The sequence below is a fragment of the Taudactylus pleione genome, unplaced genomic scaffold (assembly GCF_031769625.1).
Source record: "Taudactylus pleione unplaced genomic scaffold, aTauple2 ptg000009l, whole genome shotgun sequence".
Taxonomy (NCBI): Eukaryota; Metazoa; Chordata; class Amphibia; order Anura; family Myobatrachidae; genus Taudactylus; species Taudactylus pleione.
Genome location: NW_028284412.1, coordinates 12,084,343 through 12,101,200, shown reverse-complemented (window position 1 = coordinate 12,101,200; position 16,858 = coordinate 12,084,343). Strand labels below are relative to the sequence as shown.

The 16,858-nt window shown below is 47.3% G+C and overlaps 1 protein-coding gene across 1 annotated transcript in view; it reads right to left on the bottom strand.

The window, feature by feature from the left end:
• CENPI (centromere protein I) overlaps positions 1–16,858 on the bottom strand; it is a 131,371-nt gene that overhangs the window by 24,411 nt on the left and 90,102 nt on the right. The window contains exons 14-16 of the mRNA XM_088466772.1: positions 16,429–16,493; positions 10,500–10,585; positions 5,858–5,987 (exon numbers count right to left, since the gene is read on the bottom strand). Coding sequence (XP_088322898.1) covers positions 5,858–5,987; positions 10,500–10,585; positions 16,429–16,493 — 281 coding nt within the window. The remainder of the gene's footprint in view (positions 1–5,857; positions 5,988–10,499; positions 10,586–16,428; positions 16,494–16,858) is intronic.

Below are 16,858 nucleotides of genomic sequence, written 5' to 3'. Positions count from 1 at the left end.
CTCTATATCTGGGTTGCTCACTGCACGCTGCCAAATCGTGTTACATTATTTTTGCAGCTATGTCTGGCAAAGGCAAAAACAACAAGCAGCCTGCTAATCCCACTCTGGTGTCTTGCAAGTCCTGCTTAGCAGGCTTAGCTTCAGGAGGACCTCATTCAGAATGGTCTTTGTGCATCTTGTTATACGGCAGCTGGCCCATCAGCCCGTGTCCTCTCCTCAGGAGCCCCCCCCCCGGACTACTTTTTCACGGGTGTTGGCAAAAAATGTAGACAACCTAGCGGTCCCTGTGGCAGCTCCCCCTTTGGGATGGCCACAGCTGGTACTCCCTGCAAATCCTTTGCCTCCCCCATGGGTAGATACACTTTCTACCTCAGTGCAGAGTCTGGCGGATACCTCTACAGCCTTTCAACAGGAGAGACCCTTACTTAGTAAACCTACTAAGCGTGCTGTGTTATCTTCCCAGTCCAGCCAGCTATCAGATTCTGAATCATCTGGGGAGGCAGAAGACTCAGATCTCACTCTGACACCCCTTCCCGAGAGGAGCCCCCCTCCAAGTTAAATATACCTGCACTTGTGAGAGCTGTAAAATCTATCCTTCAAACAGAAGAGGCAGAACCCAATCCTAAGGCAAAGAGCCACTATTTAAGCGACAGAAGATAGCTGATCAGAGTGAGGAAACTCTTTCAAAACTATCTGATCATATGAGTGAGGCATGGAATATGCGGTATACAATCGGGAAGTTGGCTGCTGGAATCCCGACAGCCGGCTTCCCGACTGCTTTATCCCGGCGTGAGATAAATGACCGGCCTCTATATCTAGACGCCTGTCTATTCCCCGACACCGGGAGACCTTAGCCCGGCATCCCGGGGACTTAGGGCTAGGCACCCCCCCGGGAGGGTTAGGCTAGGGGGCAGGAGGGTTAGGCACCCCCAGGGGGGACTTAGGGTTAGGCAGCGGGGAAGGGGGGGGGGTTAGGCACTTAGAGGGGGGATTAGGGTTAGGCACAGGGGGGGGGATAGGTTAGATTAGTTGTTACTTACCTTACCACGATCAGGATTTCCAGCGCTGTCGCGCTTCCGCAGCCGGGCTCTGCTGTTTTGTCGGGCTGCCGCTGCCAGGATTCGAACTCCCGGCCACGCGGCAGCCGGGATATCATACCGATTCCGGAATATGCCAAGTAAAAGGTTTCAGCTGCCTAAATTGCTTAAGTTCCTTTTACCCTCTTCCAGCTACCGACTGCAGGGAGACTTCCCATTTAGTGCAGAGGATTCCCACGTGACACGCCTAGTTAAGAACGCTCACTACCTTGCCTATCCATACTGCAACCTCCTTAAAAGGAGACTACGAATAGGATTGAAGCTGCCTGAAATCTATATACTGTCTTACAGGAGCTATTACTCGTCTAGCCAGGGCTATGGCCTGGGTGGCAAAAGCCATTGAGAGTTGGGCAGAGGCCCTAGAAAAGAGACATTTCCCTCTGATGCTTCCAGGGAACAGCTGTCCTACTTATCTCACATTAGAGATGCAGCCTCCTATCTAGGTGAAGTGACTCTAGATACTAGCCTCCAAGCTTCCAAGGCATCTGCTACTTCCGTGGTAGCCCACCGTATTGTTTAGCTTCGCTCATGAAGGCAGATTCCGACTATAAAGAGGCATTGGGGCCTCTGTCTTATTCTGGGGAGATCCTGTTTGGCCCAGAATTGGATAAGAGTGTGACTAGCTTGGCAGCTTCCAAGATGGCATTCTTGCCCTCTGTATATACTACAAAGCCTCGGAAGTCATTCTTTCGGTCCTTTCGCCCTCAAGGAAAAGCTAAAAGGTCAGTCATTTCCAAGGCAGTCGGCATCCACTAAGGCCTCCAAGCCTAGGACCAAACAGACCTGCGCTACTAGACATCCACCTACCAAATCTGAGGACAAGCCTTCAGGCTGATGGGGCATGTCTCTCCATGGGGGCTCCCAGGGTGGGAGGCAGACTTCTACTATTCGCCCAGCTCTGGCGTCAGACCACATCAGACGCCTGGGTAAAAGAAGTTGTCTCCCACAGATAAACCCTCTGTGCGGCCCCCCCAGCAGTTCTTTTGCACAGGACCTCCATCGGACCCAAGCAAAGCCCTGCTGCTCTCGAAGGCCATTCAGTCCTTACTGCTCTCAGGAGTAATAATTCTGCTCCTCTCCTTAAAGAGAGGGAAGGGCTATTATTCCACCCTTTTCTTAGTTCAGAAGCCCACAGTCTCTCTTCGGCCTATTCTTAACCTCAAGTCTCTGAACAAGTTTATCAGGGTGCCCAGGTTTTGTATGGGAACCCTACATTCTATTGTCCTGGATATGGAGCCTGGGGACTTTATGGTGTCTCTGGACATTCAAGACGCTTACCTACATGTACCTATAGGCCTTCTCATCAGCAGTATCTATGGTTTGCTATACTGCAGCAACTTAAACAATTTCAAGCCCTGCCTTTCGGCCTTTCTACGGCTCCTCTGGTCTTTACCATGATCATGGCAGTTATTGCGGCCTATCTTCGTGGTCAAGAGATCAGATTGCTCCCATACTTGGACGGTTTATATTGGTTAGCAAGCTCCCTAGAAATTCTTCACCGCCATCTACAGGTAACCTTTGCCTTTCTACAAATGCACAGTTGGCTGATCAACTGGAAAAAAAGACTTCCCTGACACAGTCTCGTAGAATGGTACATCTCGGAGCCTTCCTGGACTCTCAGGCTCAGAGAATCTTTCTAACAGCAGACAAAATCACTGTATTACAGCACCGAGTGTGCAGACTACTCCACAGTCGCATAATGTCAATTCACTCTGCAATGCAGACCTTGGGATCCATGGTGTCCACCTTCAACATGGTGGAGTTCACTCAGTTTCACTCCAGGCCCCTACAACACCTGATGATCTCCAGGTGGAATGGGCTGCCCCATCTGCTCAGAACCCAAACGATGAGCCTCTCCACGGATGTTCGCCTGTCCCTAGCCTGGTAGCTACAGACGTCCCACTTAAGCAAGGGTCGCCCCTTTTGGATCCCGGACTGGGCACTCCTCACCATGGACACAAGCCTCCATGGGTGGGGCTCAGTGTCCAGCCAGCACTCCGCCCAAGGACGCTGGACTCCAGCCGAGGCATTCTTACCAATCAATGTCATGGAACTCCGAGCCATCTACAGAACCCTCACTCTGGCTTAGCATATTCTTCAGGGCAGGCCAGTACAAGTACAGTCAGACGCAGTGGTCTACCTCGATCACCAAGGAGGCACTCGAAGTCAGGCAGCAATGGCAGAAGTGGCATGCATTCTCACATGGACCGAACGCCATCTCCGCAGTGTTCATCCCAGGGATTCTCAATTGCTGTCGCGACGTGCATGCAGGGGAGTAGTCTCTACATCCAAAAGTGTTTCAGCTCCTGGTGGACAAATGAGGTCTACCACACGTGGACCTCATGGCCTTGCAACACAACCATAAGCTTTCAGTGTATGGGGCTAGGACAAGGGACCCCAACGCAGCCTTCATGGATGCATTATCTGTGAGGTGGACCTCCCATTTGGCGTACCTCTTCCCTCCAGTTTCCCTTTTTCCTCGGGTTCTTCGGAGTTCAAGCAGGAAGTGGGCACAGTCCTGTTAGTAGCTCCGGCTTGGTCCAGACGCCATTGTGACTCCGATCTTCAAAGTCTTTCCGTAGACATTCCTCTCCAACTTCCTATACGAACAGACCTGTTGTCTCAGGGTCCCTGTCCACATCCGGACCTGGCCAGTTTGTCTTTAATGGTTTGGCTCTCGAGACATCCCTCCTAAAATCTAAAGGGTTTTCTAGCCCTGTGGTCCAGACCATGCTCAGAGCGCGTAAACCGGCCTCTGCCAGGATTTATTACCAAATGTGGCATACATTTTTACAGTGGTGTGCTACTAGAAACTATGACCCTCAGGTTTTTAGGGTTTCAAGAATACTTGCCTTTCTTCAAGCTGGATTGGACCTTTGACTCCGCCTAGTCTCTCTGAAAGTGCACATCTCTCCTCGGTCCATCTGGTTGCAGCGCAGAATTGCTTCTCTACCGGATGTTCACACCTTCCTGCAAGGTTTTCTACGCATACAACCTCCTTTGTCCCTCCTGTGGCTCCGTGGGATTTGTTAGTAGTTCTCCACGCACTTCAGGAAACTCCATTCGAACCCCTGGAGTCAGTATGGCTCACTGCGAAGACTCTTTTTCTATAGCATCTGCCTGTAGGGTATCGGATTTAGAGGCGCTTTCCAGTCGCTCCCCTCTTCTAACCTTTCATACGGACAGGGCTGTTCTTAGAACATGCCCTAGCTTCCTTCCCAAGGTGGTCTCTCGTTTCCACCTTAATGAGGAAATTGTGGTTTTCAGCCTTTCAATCACCAGACCTCTCGGCAGGTGAGGCCTTTTTGGACGCGGTCCGTGCTCTGAAGATCTACATGGACCGTACTAGTTCCATCAGGAAATCGGACTCCCTCTTTGTCCTATATGGATTCCATAAGAAGGGGTGGCCAGCTAACAGACTCTGGACAGATGGCTCCGCATGTCTATCGCACAGAGTTGCACGCAGACTGGCCTCCCTGTGCCAGCTACAGCATTTTCTCATTGTACTCGCTCTGTGGGTCCCTCATGGGCAGACCACTGTGGCGCCTCTGCTGGACAACTATGCTAGGCGTTGGCTCACAAAATTCCTGAGGGTTCGGGGCCCCTCAGAACCTCGGGCCCGGTACAAGTGTCCCCTTTGCACCTCCCTGTCACCGGACCTGGATGTGAGAGGTGAACGTCTGCTACGAAGGTGCATGAGGGCCGACCGACACGCTACAGCAGAGCAGCTCACCGTCAAAAAATAACCTAGGTGCCACCAGAAGTGTGTCTAAAACGACAGTTAAGCAAACCCTGCTGCGTATGGGGCTCTGAAGCAAACGGATGGTCACTGCACCTACGCTAACGAAGGTGAATCAGCGGAAAAGGCTTACATTTTTACGCCTGTATCGGACTTGGACCTCCGCTGATTGGCGATGAGTTGCGTTCTCTGATGAGTCACGTCTCATGCTTCATCGAACGAATGGAACAAACACCCTGCAACCATTGTGAAAGAACACAAGCTGGTGGTGGCAGCGTAGCACCACGCACCCTCCAGCAGCTGTGGGATGCACTGAAGTCAGCATGGCTCCAGATACCTGTGCCAACCTAAAAGCATCTTTTTGATTCCCTCCCAGCCCGTCTAGCTGCTGTCCGTGCTGCACACGGCGGTTACTCTGGCTATTAGCTGGTGGTCATAATAATGTGACACGACTGAGTAGATCTACTGACAATGCATGCACCGTAGCAATTGCCGGGAGAGGGTTATCTCCTGGCTAGAGATAGCCCATATTCAGATGGCGGTAGGTGCAGGTCGGATATCCAGAATGCATCGCATTCCGGATGTTGGTAAATATGGCAGCATCGCACCCCCCATAGAAACTTATGAGTGTTGCAGCGGTCGGTGGGAATGGGGCAATCGATGCAGATAGCGGTCCCTCTGCCATACATTCGGGAATTACTAAATATTTTCTGTTACCCCCCCAAAAAAGGGTGTTTATAGGAAATGAACCACAAATACTTATTTATAAAAATGAGCCCCTGAATATCTAATGAGCAGTATGTGGCGCTGCCATGGAAGGGATCCTAGAAGTTTTAATGAATTATAAACCTATTGCTCAGATTTATCACCACACTTCCTTTAAAATATGATCATGGAAACCCAAATAAGCATTTGACAATTTATTCTACACACACACGAAAAAGAAACACTACAACAACAAGACCAATATACCATATCATTCAGAATTAGCAAGGAGTTAACTTAGTAATAATAGTCTTACCAATGCATAGAAGTCCAGGATGAAGTGGAGGATTAGGGGGCTGTCATGCAAATTGAGGCCCAGAATACCTAACCGGCTTGTGAACTGGATAATATTGTCCACAGAGGTCATCAAGCCAGACGTGTCATCCCTGAATAACAAAGACCGAAATTTAATCTACACAGTGTTTATTGCTTGACCAAGAAACTGGTCGTCAATAGTGCAGAAGTGATATTGAAAACTATAGCAAAAGCACAGACAAAAAATGGGCATATGTTTATACAGGTCCAACCATTGTTTTCAAAATCTACTATTTGTTCTGCAACGCACCCTACTCACATGGACAAGTGGGTAGGCAACCGTACAAAGGTCTCTTTCAATGTGCAAACGTCATACATCAACCATCACATGTGGTAGGTAAAGGGTATATTTCACTTCAAAGCGTAAATAAATACAATCTTAATACCTTAATAATCTTTCTACCCGCAGGTCTTTATCAAGGCATCACCTGCGGATAGAAATGCGTTGGCTTATATATGTTTTATGGACTTATCATCCGGAATCTTACTTCGGTGACAGACTGTACTATTTTGTGGCTTATCCGGATTAGCCTGTTTGAGTCATCTGTAAAATTACATTTGACTACTGTTTTTCCAGTTTGGTTTGGCACATTCTTTTAAAATGTTTTTTTATGCATGGTGAATAAAACATTTGAAATATAAAGATTGGATGAGAATTCCTTCATCTCGGATCCAGTTTTATCATGCAAAGATACCTTTATAGGAGAGAACATCTGTTGTTAACACACGAGAGTATGGTACGCTCACTGATAAAGAAACCATTTTAAGATTGTATTTATTTACGCTTTGAAGAAGTGAAATATACCCTTTACCTACCACACGTGATGTTTGATGTATGACGTTTGCACATTGAAAGAGACCTTTATACGCTTGCCTACCTACTTGTCCATGTGAGTAGGGTGCGTTGCAGAACAAATTTCCTTGATTCTGACTGTGACATTGTTTGAGCTCAAAAAGGATGGATATACTGTCCTCTCTCCGTTTTGTTTTTGTGTGACTCTAAACCATCGAGGAATAAGACAGAGGACACAAACAGAAAAACACAAACATCTCATCCACAGAATTACAAGTTTTATGGACTGTTTGGTATTATTATAGCGCCTTTATCTGAGGACTTCCAATTTTCCTTGCTGTGTATGCATTGAGTGTTGGGTGTACACTGTACACTAGGAGTACTTGTTGAAATTGGCAGCTAAGGTTACGCCATGCTGTGAATCTAAATACCTATTTTGACCTCCTTGTTTGGTGCCTAATCCTAAACTCCCCGACCCCCCCCCCCCCCCCAGGTGCCTGAACCTAACCCCCCCCTTCCCCCCTTAGTACTTAATCCTAACCCCTAACCCTCCCAACCCTGTTACTTACCTTCGCCATCCCAGCGGTCAGGATGCCGGCGCCGGTAAGTGTCGGCATCCCGGATGCAAGACGTATACCGACTCAAAATACGATGGACGTACAAAAAAAAACAAAAAAAAAAGTGTGTAAATTCGCATCTACACAAATGCTGTATGAGAAAACTCGCCATTTACATCCGTGACGAGAGATCAGTGTGACTCAGCCCATGTGTGGTACAGTGACTCTGCAAAAGGCTCATGTTACATCTTTTATGGTTTCTTCTATCATGACGAAGACAAATGTAAGATGACAGCCCCACCCACATTACAGCATGAGACAGACCCTTGTGGTTGGTGAGGCCCTATAGCCTTATGCTGGAGGGGATAATAAGCAACTTGCTAATATATTACTGTTTACAGGACACTGTACAAAGATTTCCTATTTTCTCACTAAATGTAAGGGAATCTAAAATACTAGCACTAGTGTGTGTGTGTGTATAAATATAGGGAAATAACGTGGGAGTATTTTCACACCACATACACCTATCCTGAAATCATGCCAAATAAAGCCATTTAGCAGCCAAGGATTTGATGACTTAGCTAATAGAAAACACTAATCCGAAGTACTGAGTATACTACAAGTAAACTACAGATGTGTCCTCATACATATAGCCTCAATAAGCCACGCAACGCAACTTGCCTGGCGTGAGTGTTAAAGCCGGAGGCTACCTCCCGTTATTACCTGTAGTACTTTACCTTGGGTAATTGGAATCTCCCCTAAGTTGCAATGCGCTGCGACAAGGACGCACCAAGAGACTGTTCTGATTAATTCGATGTGCAACACTTTTATATTTGTGTGCAACTGAAGGCCGTATCCAATTAGGTGCGAAAAGACACGTTTGGTGAAAAGCATTCGCCGGTGCGAACTTTTAACGCATATGTGCGTGTCGCGCTAACCAATTGCCGGAGTGTTCACATGTGCAAAAACTCCATAGGCAGAAACCAGCGAAAAGTTTTCACCATCTCAGAGTAGGTGATAAAATGTGCAAAATCTCTATTTTTGGCTAAACATGTGAGGGGGGGACTTGATGTAGTACAGTTTGGACACCGCCCATCCTACTGACAAATTAGGTAAAAAAAAAAAAAATGTAATTAGCTTAATTCCCCCTAATAATGACATCTAATTTTTTGGGTGAAAATGTAAAAAGTGTTGGAAAATGGGTTTAAAGTACTGGGTCAGGTATTTTGGGGGGCTGTACAGATGGGACAGGTGGCTGCAGCAGGTGTATTTTTAAATTTTTTTTTAAAACTGCACTTTATAGACCCAAAAATATACCAGCACCCATTTTATTGTACCCCAATTATTTTTTCCAAAAGAAATTGCTTTATATTATTTTTTCACACTAACAGCCATTTGACTTCCTTTAGGAACCCAAAATACCTTTATTAGGGCTATTAATACGCTTCTATTTTGATTTCCAGTGTCAGTAAGGCTTTTTATGGGGTACAGACTGATTTCCCTAAAATGAGCTGTACTTTTCACTAGTTTCGCCATGCGCAATTATCACAAATATGTGTTTTTGCGTGCTTTGCAATTGGATAGGGTGAAAAGCAGGAGCGCACATTGACAAAGTACGCGAAAAGGTAGCATCAAAAATGGCGAATGCGGCGATAACTTCGCCAAACGCAACTTTTCGCATCTAATTGAATACGACCGTGAGTCTGTATATAGAACAGAACTTGGAATGAAAAAAGCTGCGGTCGGTACATTGTAGCACTTCGTATATATTCAGGGACTTATGCTGGTTACACACTGGCAGATATATTGGCTGATCAACTGATCGGCTAATATATTGTGTGTACGTCGGCCAGTGCGTACCAGCGATATGTCTGCGAATGTTGTTGTTCACAAACATATGTCGGCTGTGCTGGTGCATTCGATTCGCATCGCGACTTAGGGGCATATTCAATTAGCCGCGAAAAGTCGGCTAAGTTTCGCCTGCTGGACTTTCCGCCTGTTTTTGGAGAGAAGACTTTGCATGTGTGTGGCTGCTCTTCGCTTTATTCAATTCCAAAGGACGCGAAAACTGGACCTGGCGAAACTCGAACATGCGGAAAGTGCTGTCAGATTTGCGGAAATCAGCCTGACACCCCCCAAAAGATGCACTAACATTGGGGATCACTATGGATACCCCCAAATAGCCCTGCTGAAGGTATTTGGGGTACTTAAATGCTCTCAATAGCTTCTAATTAGCGTCTTTGCACAAGTGGTGAAAAATAGCATTCGGAAGGTTTTTTGGGGGGAAATTAACTAGTCCCAGCAAATTTGGGGTAGATGAAAATGGGTGCAAGTATATTTTAAAGTTACAAATGTGAAGTTTTAATACAATGTAAAAAATCCACCTGCCACAACCACCTGCAATCTTAAAAACACCTGGGGCATACTTGGGGGACCCTCTGGAGTCTATTTCGCTAGTTTTGAAGTTTGTTCCCCAACTTTGCACTTTTTCGCCCCCAAAATTAAAGTACTTTTTTGGGGTGTTCTTAAGGTTTTTTTTAAACTTTTTTTGTACACAATTTAGCTTTGGGGGCTGTCCCAAGGGTGCAGGGTGGTTCCCGCAAGTTTGCACCCCAAAACCCCAATTCTGCACTTTTTTCCGCCTAGTTTCATAGGCGTATCTTTTTTGCCTATTCCAATGCACTGACTTTCCGCATCGGTGATAACTCTTTGGAATTGAATACGTTTTCGCTGGCGAAATGACGTCACCGGCGAAAACTTTTAGCTGAAAACGGCTTATCGCGGCTAATTTAATATGCCCCTTAGGGGGGAAATTCAATTACCCAAGGTAAATTACCATGGGTAATAATGGGAGGTAGCCCTTTGCATTAATGCCCGGGACTATTCAATTAGTTTTCCGCATTCGCCCGATAGCCTTGTTAACGCATGTTAAACACGGGTTATTGAGCATAGTCAGACAGTATCCTTGATAAGTTCACGAACCTGTATGTTAACTGGCAGTTGTCACCTGACTTAGATGCATTTTCGGAAAAAAAACGACAACAGACGCCAACAGAGTCTCACGGGACATGGAATGCTGAGGGGCTTTTTAGCGCAAATGCAGCAAAGATGGAGTAAAAATTGCAGTGAATGGAGACCGGCATCTCACATCATATGGCGCAAAAAAGGATAAGTGTATGAGGATACATCTGTATGCAATAAGGAAAGACAAGATGGGACATAGGACGTCTTACTTGTTTGCAGTGCTGAGTTCCACGCAGACTGAATGTCTGATCAACCAGTTTCGCAAAAGTTTTTTCATCATCTTAAACAAATCAAGCTGCAAAGACAATATGATACTATTTAGCCTCCGTACAAAGTACTTTGCGGCATACACATCTAACCCCTATAAATATAAATACTTCTTCCCCCATCAACACCAAACTCACAGATCAGCCCATTGGCCGTGACTGCATCTCACTGCGCCCAGTTGCTGTGATTGACTGAGGAACATACATGTGAGGTGACCACAGGAATAGGCAATTCCAACAGGTATATGAGCAATGAGTCCCTTTTTGAGAGCCTACCGTACAATGGAATATTATAGGATCAATCTTATGTAAAACTAACAATGCCTCATCCAAATGGCTGCATGTATGGGTAGCTAAAGGTTCTATTTAATATAGTGCCAACATAGTGAGTAGCGCTTTACAATTGGGGACAGTAATTAAACAAGGCTAGGAATTAACAGACATACAAAGCAGTGCATGAGTCCTGTAGGGGTTGGGTATGGGATGTCGGTGCTCGGGTTCCCGGTGGTCAGAATCCCGACAGGGTTAGGATACAGACGCCTGTCGGTCAGTATCCTCCCCCTCTCCTTAACCCTCCTAAACCCAACCATCCCCTCCCTGTACCCAAAACCCTAACCCTCCCTCCCCCTAGCCTAACCCTAACCCTCCCGGGGGGTGCCTAACCCTAAGTCCCCCCCGGGAGCCCTAAACCTAACCCTCCCCCCCCGCGGCTGTCCGCTCGCGGCGCCCGGCATCTCTACGATCGGGATGCCGGGCGCCGGTCTCCCGGCGTCGGGGAAATGCGGGCGTCTACATCTAGACGCCCGCCATTTCACCCTTGCCGGGATATGACAGTCGGGAAGCCGGCAGCCGGTATTTAGGCAGTCGGCTTCCCGATTGCTTCCCTATAGCAGTCCTAATGTTCCTTACAGTCTGACAGTGCAGCATAATGTATTGGTGTGATGCTAAGCTGGTGCCCAGAAACACACTGACATCTCAGCAAGAGCCCTGTCTAATCCATCCCAGAATCTGTAGCGCGGCAGCAGGAACAGGATCCAACTACTTCGTTTTACACCAAAAATGAATGTTCTCTGTATTCTATAAGTAGTAGAGGAAGAAGAAGAAGATCAGAGAAGATCTGAGTACCAATGTCATCTGGGAAAGGCTGGGGCCACCAGCAGAATAGCGCCTCCGTCTTGTTTGAACTTCTGAAGGACTCAAGGAAGAAGAGAGACTGGAGGGAATATATACACCAGATGGAAGGTCCACTTCACAGACAATGCACCTACGAAGGATGCCTCGACGTCCCTTGTTCTGCAGCCGTACACTGGCAGATTGTGATTGTGTCTTGAGGCCATGAGACAACCTCCTGGTAGGCCCCTCTTGTCCACTAGGAGTTGAAAGACTTCTGGGTGGAGAGACCATTCCCCGGCAGGCACGTCGTGACGGCGGAGGAAGTCCACTTCCAAGTTTATAACTCCTGGAATGAACACTGCGGAGATGGCCAGGAGGAGACTTTCGGTCCATGCGAGAATGCGTGACACTTCTTCCATTGTTTTCCGACAGAGTGCCTCCCTGGTGACTGATGTAGGCCACTGTTGTGGCGTTGTCAGACTGCACTTGTACAGGCTTGCCCTGAAGAATGTCCGGAGCCAGAGCGAGGGCTCTGTAGATGGCTCGGAGTTCCAAAATATTGATTGGCAAGGTCAACTCGGCCGACGTCCAACATCCCTGGAAGGAATGTTGACTGGTCACTGCACCCCAGCCCCGGAGACTGGCGTCTGTTGTAAGGAGTACCCATTCCCGGGTCCAAAAGGGGCAACCTCTGGTTAAATGGGATGTCTTTAGCCATCAGGAGAGGGACAGATGAACCTCTGGCGAAAACCATTATCTGATCTTTGATCCGATGGGGCAACCCATTCCACCTGGATAGGATCAGCTGTTGCAGGGGCCTGGAGTGGAAAGGAGCATACTCCACCATGTCGAAGGTGGATACCATGGATCCTAGAACTTGCATAGCTGAGTGAATTGACACTTGGCAACTGCGTAGAAATCTGCGAACACGTATTTGCAGTGTGGAGATCTTGTCTGCTGTCAGGAAGATTCCTGATGTGGGAGCTCTAACAGAGCTCCCACATGGACCATCCTCTGAAGGGTTCAGGGAGGACTTTTCCAGTTGATTAACCAGCCGTGCCTCTGCAGGAAGGCAATGGTTACCTGAAGATGACATTGAAGAACCTCTGGGGAGCTTGCCAAGAGCAAGAAGTTGTCCAGGCAGCCCGATCCCTGCCAGGTTGGCTGCGATAACAGCCATAATTTTGGTAAAGACCTGTGGAGCTGTAGAAAGTCCAAGGGCAGCACTTGAAATTGAAAATGCTGCAGTAGTACAGCAAACCGGAGATATCTCTGATGAGAGGGCGCTATAGGTACATGTAGGTACACGTCCTGAATGTCCAGAGACACCATAAAGTCCCCATGCTCCATAGAAAGTACAATAGAGCGCAGGGTTTCCATGCGAAACCTGGGCACCCTGATGAATTTGTTCAGGGATTTGAGGTCGAGGATAGGCCGATAAGACCCATTTGGTTTCTGCACCAGAAACAGGGTAGAATAACCACCGTTCCCTCGCTGTGACAGCGGGACTGGAACTATTATCCCCGCTTGTAGCAAGGACTGAATGGCTTTCTGGATAAGCAGGGCCTAGTTCGGATCTGATGGAGGGCCTGTGTAGAAAAACTGGTACAGTCTCAGAAATGAGAGGGCATACCCGTGAGACTCCACTTCTCTTACCCACGCGTCTGTGGTTGTCTGATGCAATTCTTGGCCAAACTGAACAAGTCAACCTCCCACTCTGGGGTCCCCCAGGGGGAGGCCCACTCCATCAGGCTGATGGCTTATCCTCAGATTTTGAACCAGGACATCTTGTGACCCAGGTCTGGTTGGTCCTAGGCTTTGTGGCCTTAGTAGAAGCCGATTGCTTAGAAAAGGACTGACCCTTAGGCTTGTCCTGGGGACGACAGGACCTGAAGGACATTGTCCGAGGCCTTACAGTAGTTGCTGATGACAGAAAGGCAGTTTTGAAGCTGCCAGAGTGGCCACAATCTTATCTAAGTCTGGGCCAAAGAAAATCTCCCAATTGAAAGGTAATGCTTTTAAGGCTCTCAGAATCTGCATCCGCCTTCCATGACCGTAGCCACAGAATGCAGCGGGCAGACACTGCCGTGGCTGAAGCTCTAGAGGCTAGGAGACTGGCATCCAAAATCGCTTCTCCAATATATGAAGCTGCATCTCTTATGTGAGCTATATAAAAGACATCTGATCCCGAGAGGCATCTGGGGGAAAAGATTCTTCAAGGGCGTCTGCCCAGCTCTCAAATTGCTTTAGCCACTCATGCAATAGCCATGGTCGGATGAGCAATGACACAGATTTAAGGCCAGTTTTAATCTTTCTATCCGTAGGGTCCTTCAGTGAGGAAACTGTAGGGATAGGTAATATAGCACTTTTAATCAAACGCCTTATATGGGAATTCACCTCTGGGGGAGTTACCCATCTTGTACAATTAACTTCAGGAAAACGATAACAAGAGGTCAAGCGTTTTGGGGCTGAAACCTCTTACTAGGCATCTGCCAAGCGGCTGCCATGTACTCAACTAGTTGATCCGAGATCGGAAGCTCTGCTGAAGCCACTTTTTGTTGTTTAAATAGTTTAGACTGAATCTCTGCTTCTTCCCCCGAAGGGGACTCCGTATTAGAGAGATCAGCATCTTCTGCCTCCTCAGATAACACCTCAGAATCTGAGAGCTGTGTAGACTGTGAAGATAACACAGAACACTTAGTAGACTTACTGGGTAGGGGCTTCCCACCTTGCAACATATTTTGAAAGGCTGTAGAGGTAGCCACCAAACTCTGTAATGAGTTAGAGATTATGTCTACCCATGGAAGAGGCATAGGAGGTACCTGTACTGCATATACCTGTTGTGGCAACCCCATAGGGAGAATTACAGCCCGGACTGCTAGGCGGTCCAACATAGTAGCCAGCACCTGAGAAAAGGAAGCCCAGGCGGGCTCTTGGGCAGGGGCTGGGGGGTCCGATTGAGCTGGGGGAGACCACCACCTAGCACATTACCCATCCTGTATTAAATCCTCCTAATTGAAGGCTGCATCACAATTTTCATGATAGCAGTATGGGTGCAGCTGCTTGCTACTCTTGCCTTTGCTAGACATAGCTGCATAGTAGTATAGCACACAATATGGCACTGAGTAATATGCAACTACTAGGTATGTGAGATTAATTGGGAATGCAATATATTGATCCTGTATTATGATTGGGTAAGCTGTAGGAGCGCACAGCACAAAATATGGCACAGTGCAGCAACCAACTGTATGTGCCAACCTTCACAAGAAAATGTGAGGTACAGGAAACCCTGAATACACCTGTATGTTAAGGCAAAGATGAGAAAACAGGGAAAGACATATGCTAACAGTTTAGAGAGATTATCCAGACAGACAGCGCTAGCAAAAGTCACATACAATGCAGAATTACATCTAACTGCAAAATGGCACTACAATCAACTACTCAGTCCACGAAGGCTGGTAGGCTATAGTGCTACATAACCTGTCTGTAGGGAGAGGTGTGTAGGGGGACCGGACCTTGCGTTTCCCTGAGAGAGCTGTGGCTGAGCCAGAAGAAGATGACCGCTGGAGACCTCTGAGGGGGTGGGGCCAGAGGAGGAGAGCAGCTCAGAGTGTCCGGACCACAGTGGAATGGCGCCATGAGCTGAGGAGAGGGGCCGCTGTAATAGGGAAAGCTGACCTCCACATGCTGATTGTTAACCACCGGGATGCTGGATTCCTGCTCCATATGTACCCTGGTCTAGTGCAGGGGATTCCCAACCACAGTCCTCAAGGCACACTAACAGTCCAGGTTAAGGATAGCCATACTTGAGCACAAGTGACTTAATTAGTACTTTAGTTATTTTAATTTAACCACCTGTGCTCAATCATGGATATCACTAAAACCAGGACTGTTATTGTGCCTTGAGGACAGAGGTTGGGAACCACTGGTCTAGTGGATCAGTTGGTCAGAGCCAGTGTTCACCCTCAGCACCTCCGGTCTGTCCCCTGAGACCGGAGGTAAGACTGCCCCATCTGCGGGTCACATCACGCATTGACCAGCTGTACATGTCCCCTTAGAATCCGGGTTGCAGTGTGGGTCTATCAGCGGGGCCAGCAAGCAAAGTCCACGAGATGTCCGCCGAGAGCACCAGGCGGAGCTGGTGTTGTGGCGCCCGGAGGGGTGATGGAGTAGCAGTACAGAGTTCCCATGGGCAGTCTGCTGCTGCCCACCCAGAAGAATAAAGACAAAATAAAGAAAATAATAAAATAAAAGCTTTTGGGCTGCTTGAAGAAGCCAACTGTTAAAATGGTGACCCGACTCAGGCCGGCCACCGACGGTGACTCTGGCTCGTGGGCGGGGCATAGGTGGAAGGAACGTTGCATCAAATCAAAACCTTTAACTGTTCGTTGCCCGGTCCTCAACCACCACCTACACCCCAAGTTCTCCCTGTGGAGCCCTATGGACCCTGAAGAAGAAAGAATGAATTAATTTTAAAACTGCACTCCTACCCACATGAAAGATTTACTAACATGGCTGTCCCCAAGTCAAAGCCCCTGTGGCTGCTACTTGCTGCTGCTGTCTGTTAAAGAACTGATAAATCAGTTCAGTTCACTAACTTTAAATGGCGGCAGAGGCGATGTGTGAGAAATCCAATCTAGAGACTGCTTGTAATTGGTTCTCCCATGGCTGGGAAGTAGGAATGTTAGTCTGTTATGTAGGTGGTAGTGCAGTTATAAGAGAAATGACAGCATGATGCAGAAATCAGACAATAACTCACTTTAAAATATAATGATGATGATACAAAGAGCTGGGTCAGCGTTTCGCAAAATACACTTTCAAATTCTGAAATGAAAAAAAAAAAGTAAATGCCAAAATAATTGTTTTCTAAACATGAATATTAAAGCGGAAACTGTAAATACTACACTAATGTATTTTTTATACCTAAAGTAATTTAACCCCTTAATGACCAGGCCCAAACCGCATTTAAGACAGGATATTTAAAATTCCAATAAATGCTTTTATTTGAAGCCATTGGGTAACACTGTATAGTGGGGTACAGAAAGCCATCTTTAGGACTTTGACACTTTAAATTATTAACTTTATTTGGAGCTCCTCCCTATTCTATATTAGTCAACACCTTGCAGGGAACGCAGATATTTTCTAACCAAGTCCCAACAGGAGAGAACATTAGAGACGCGAAACCAAGA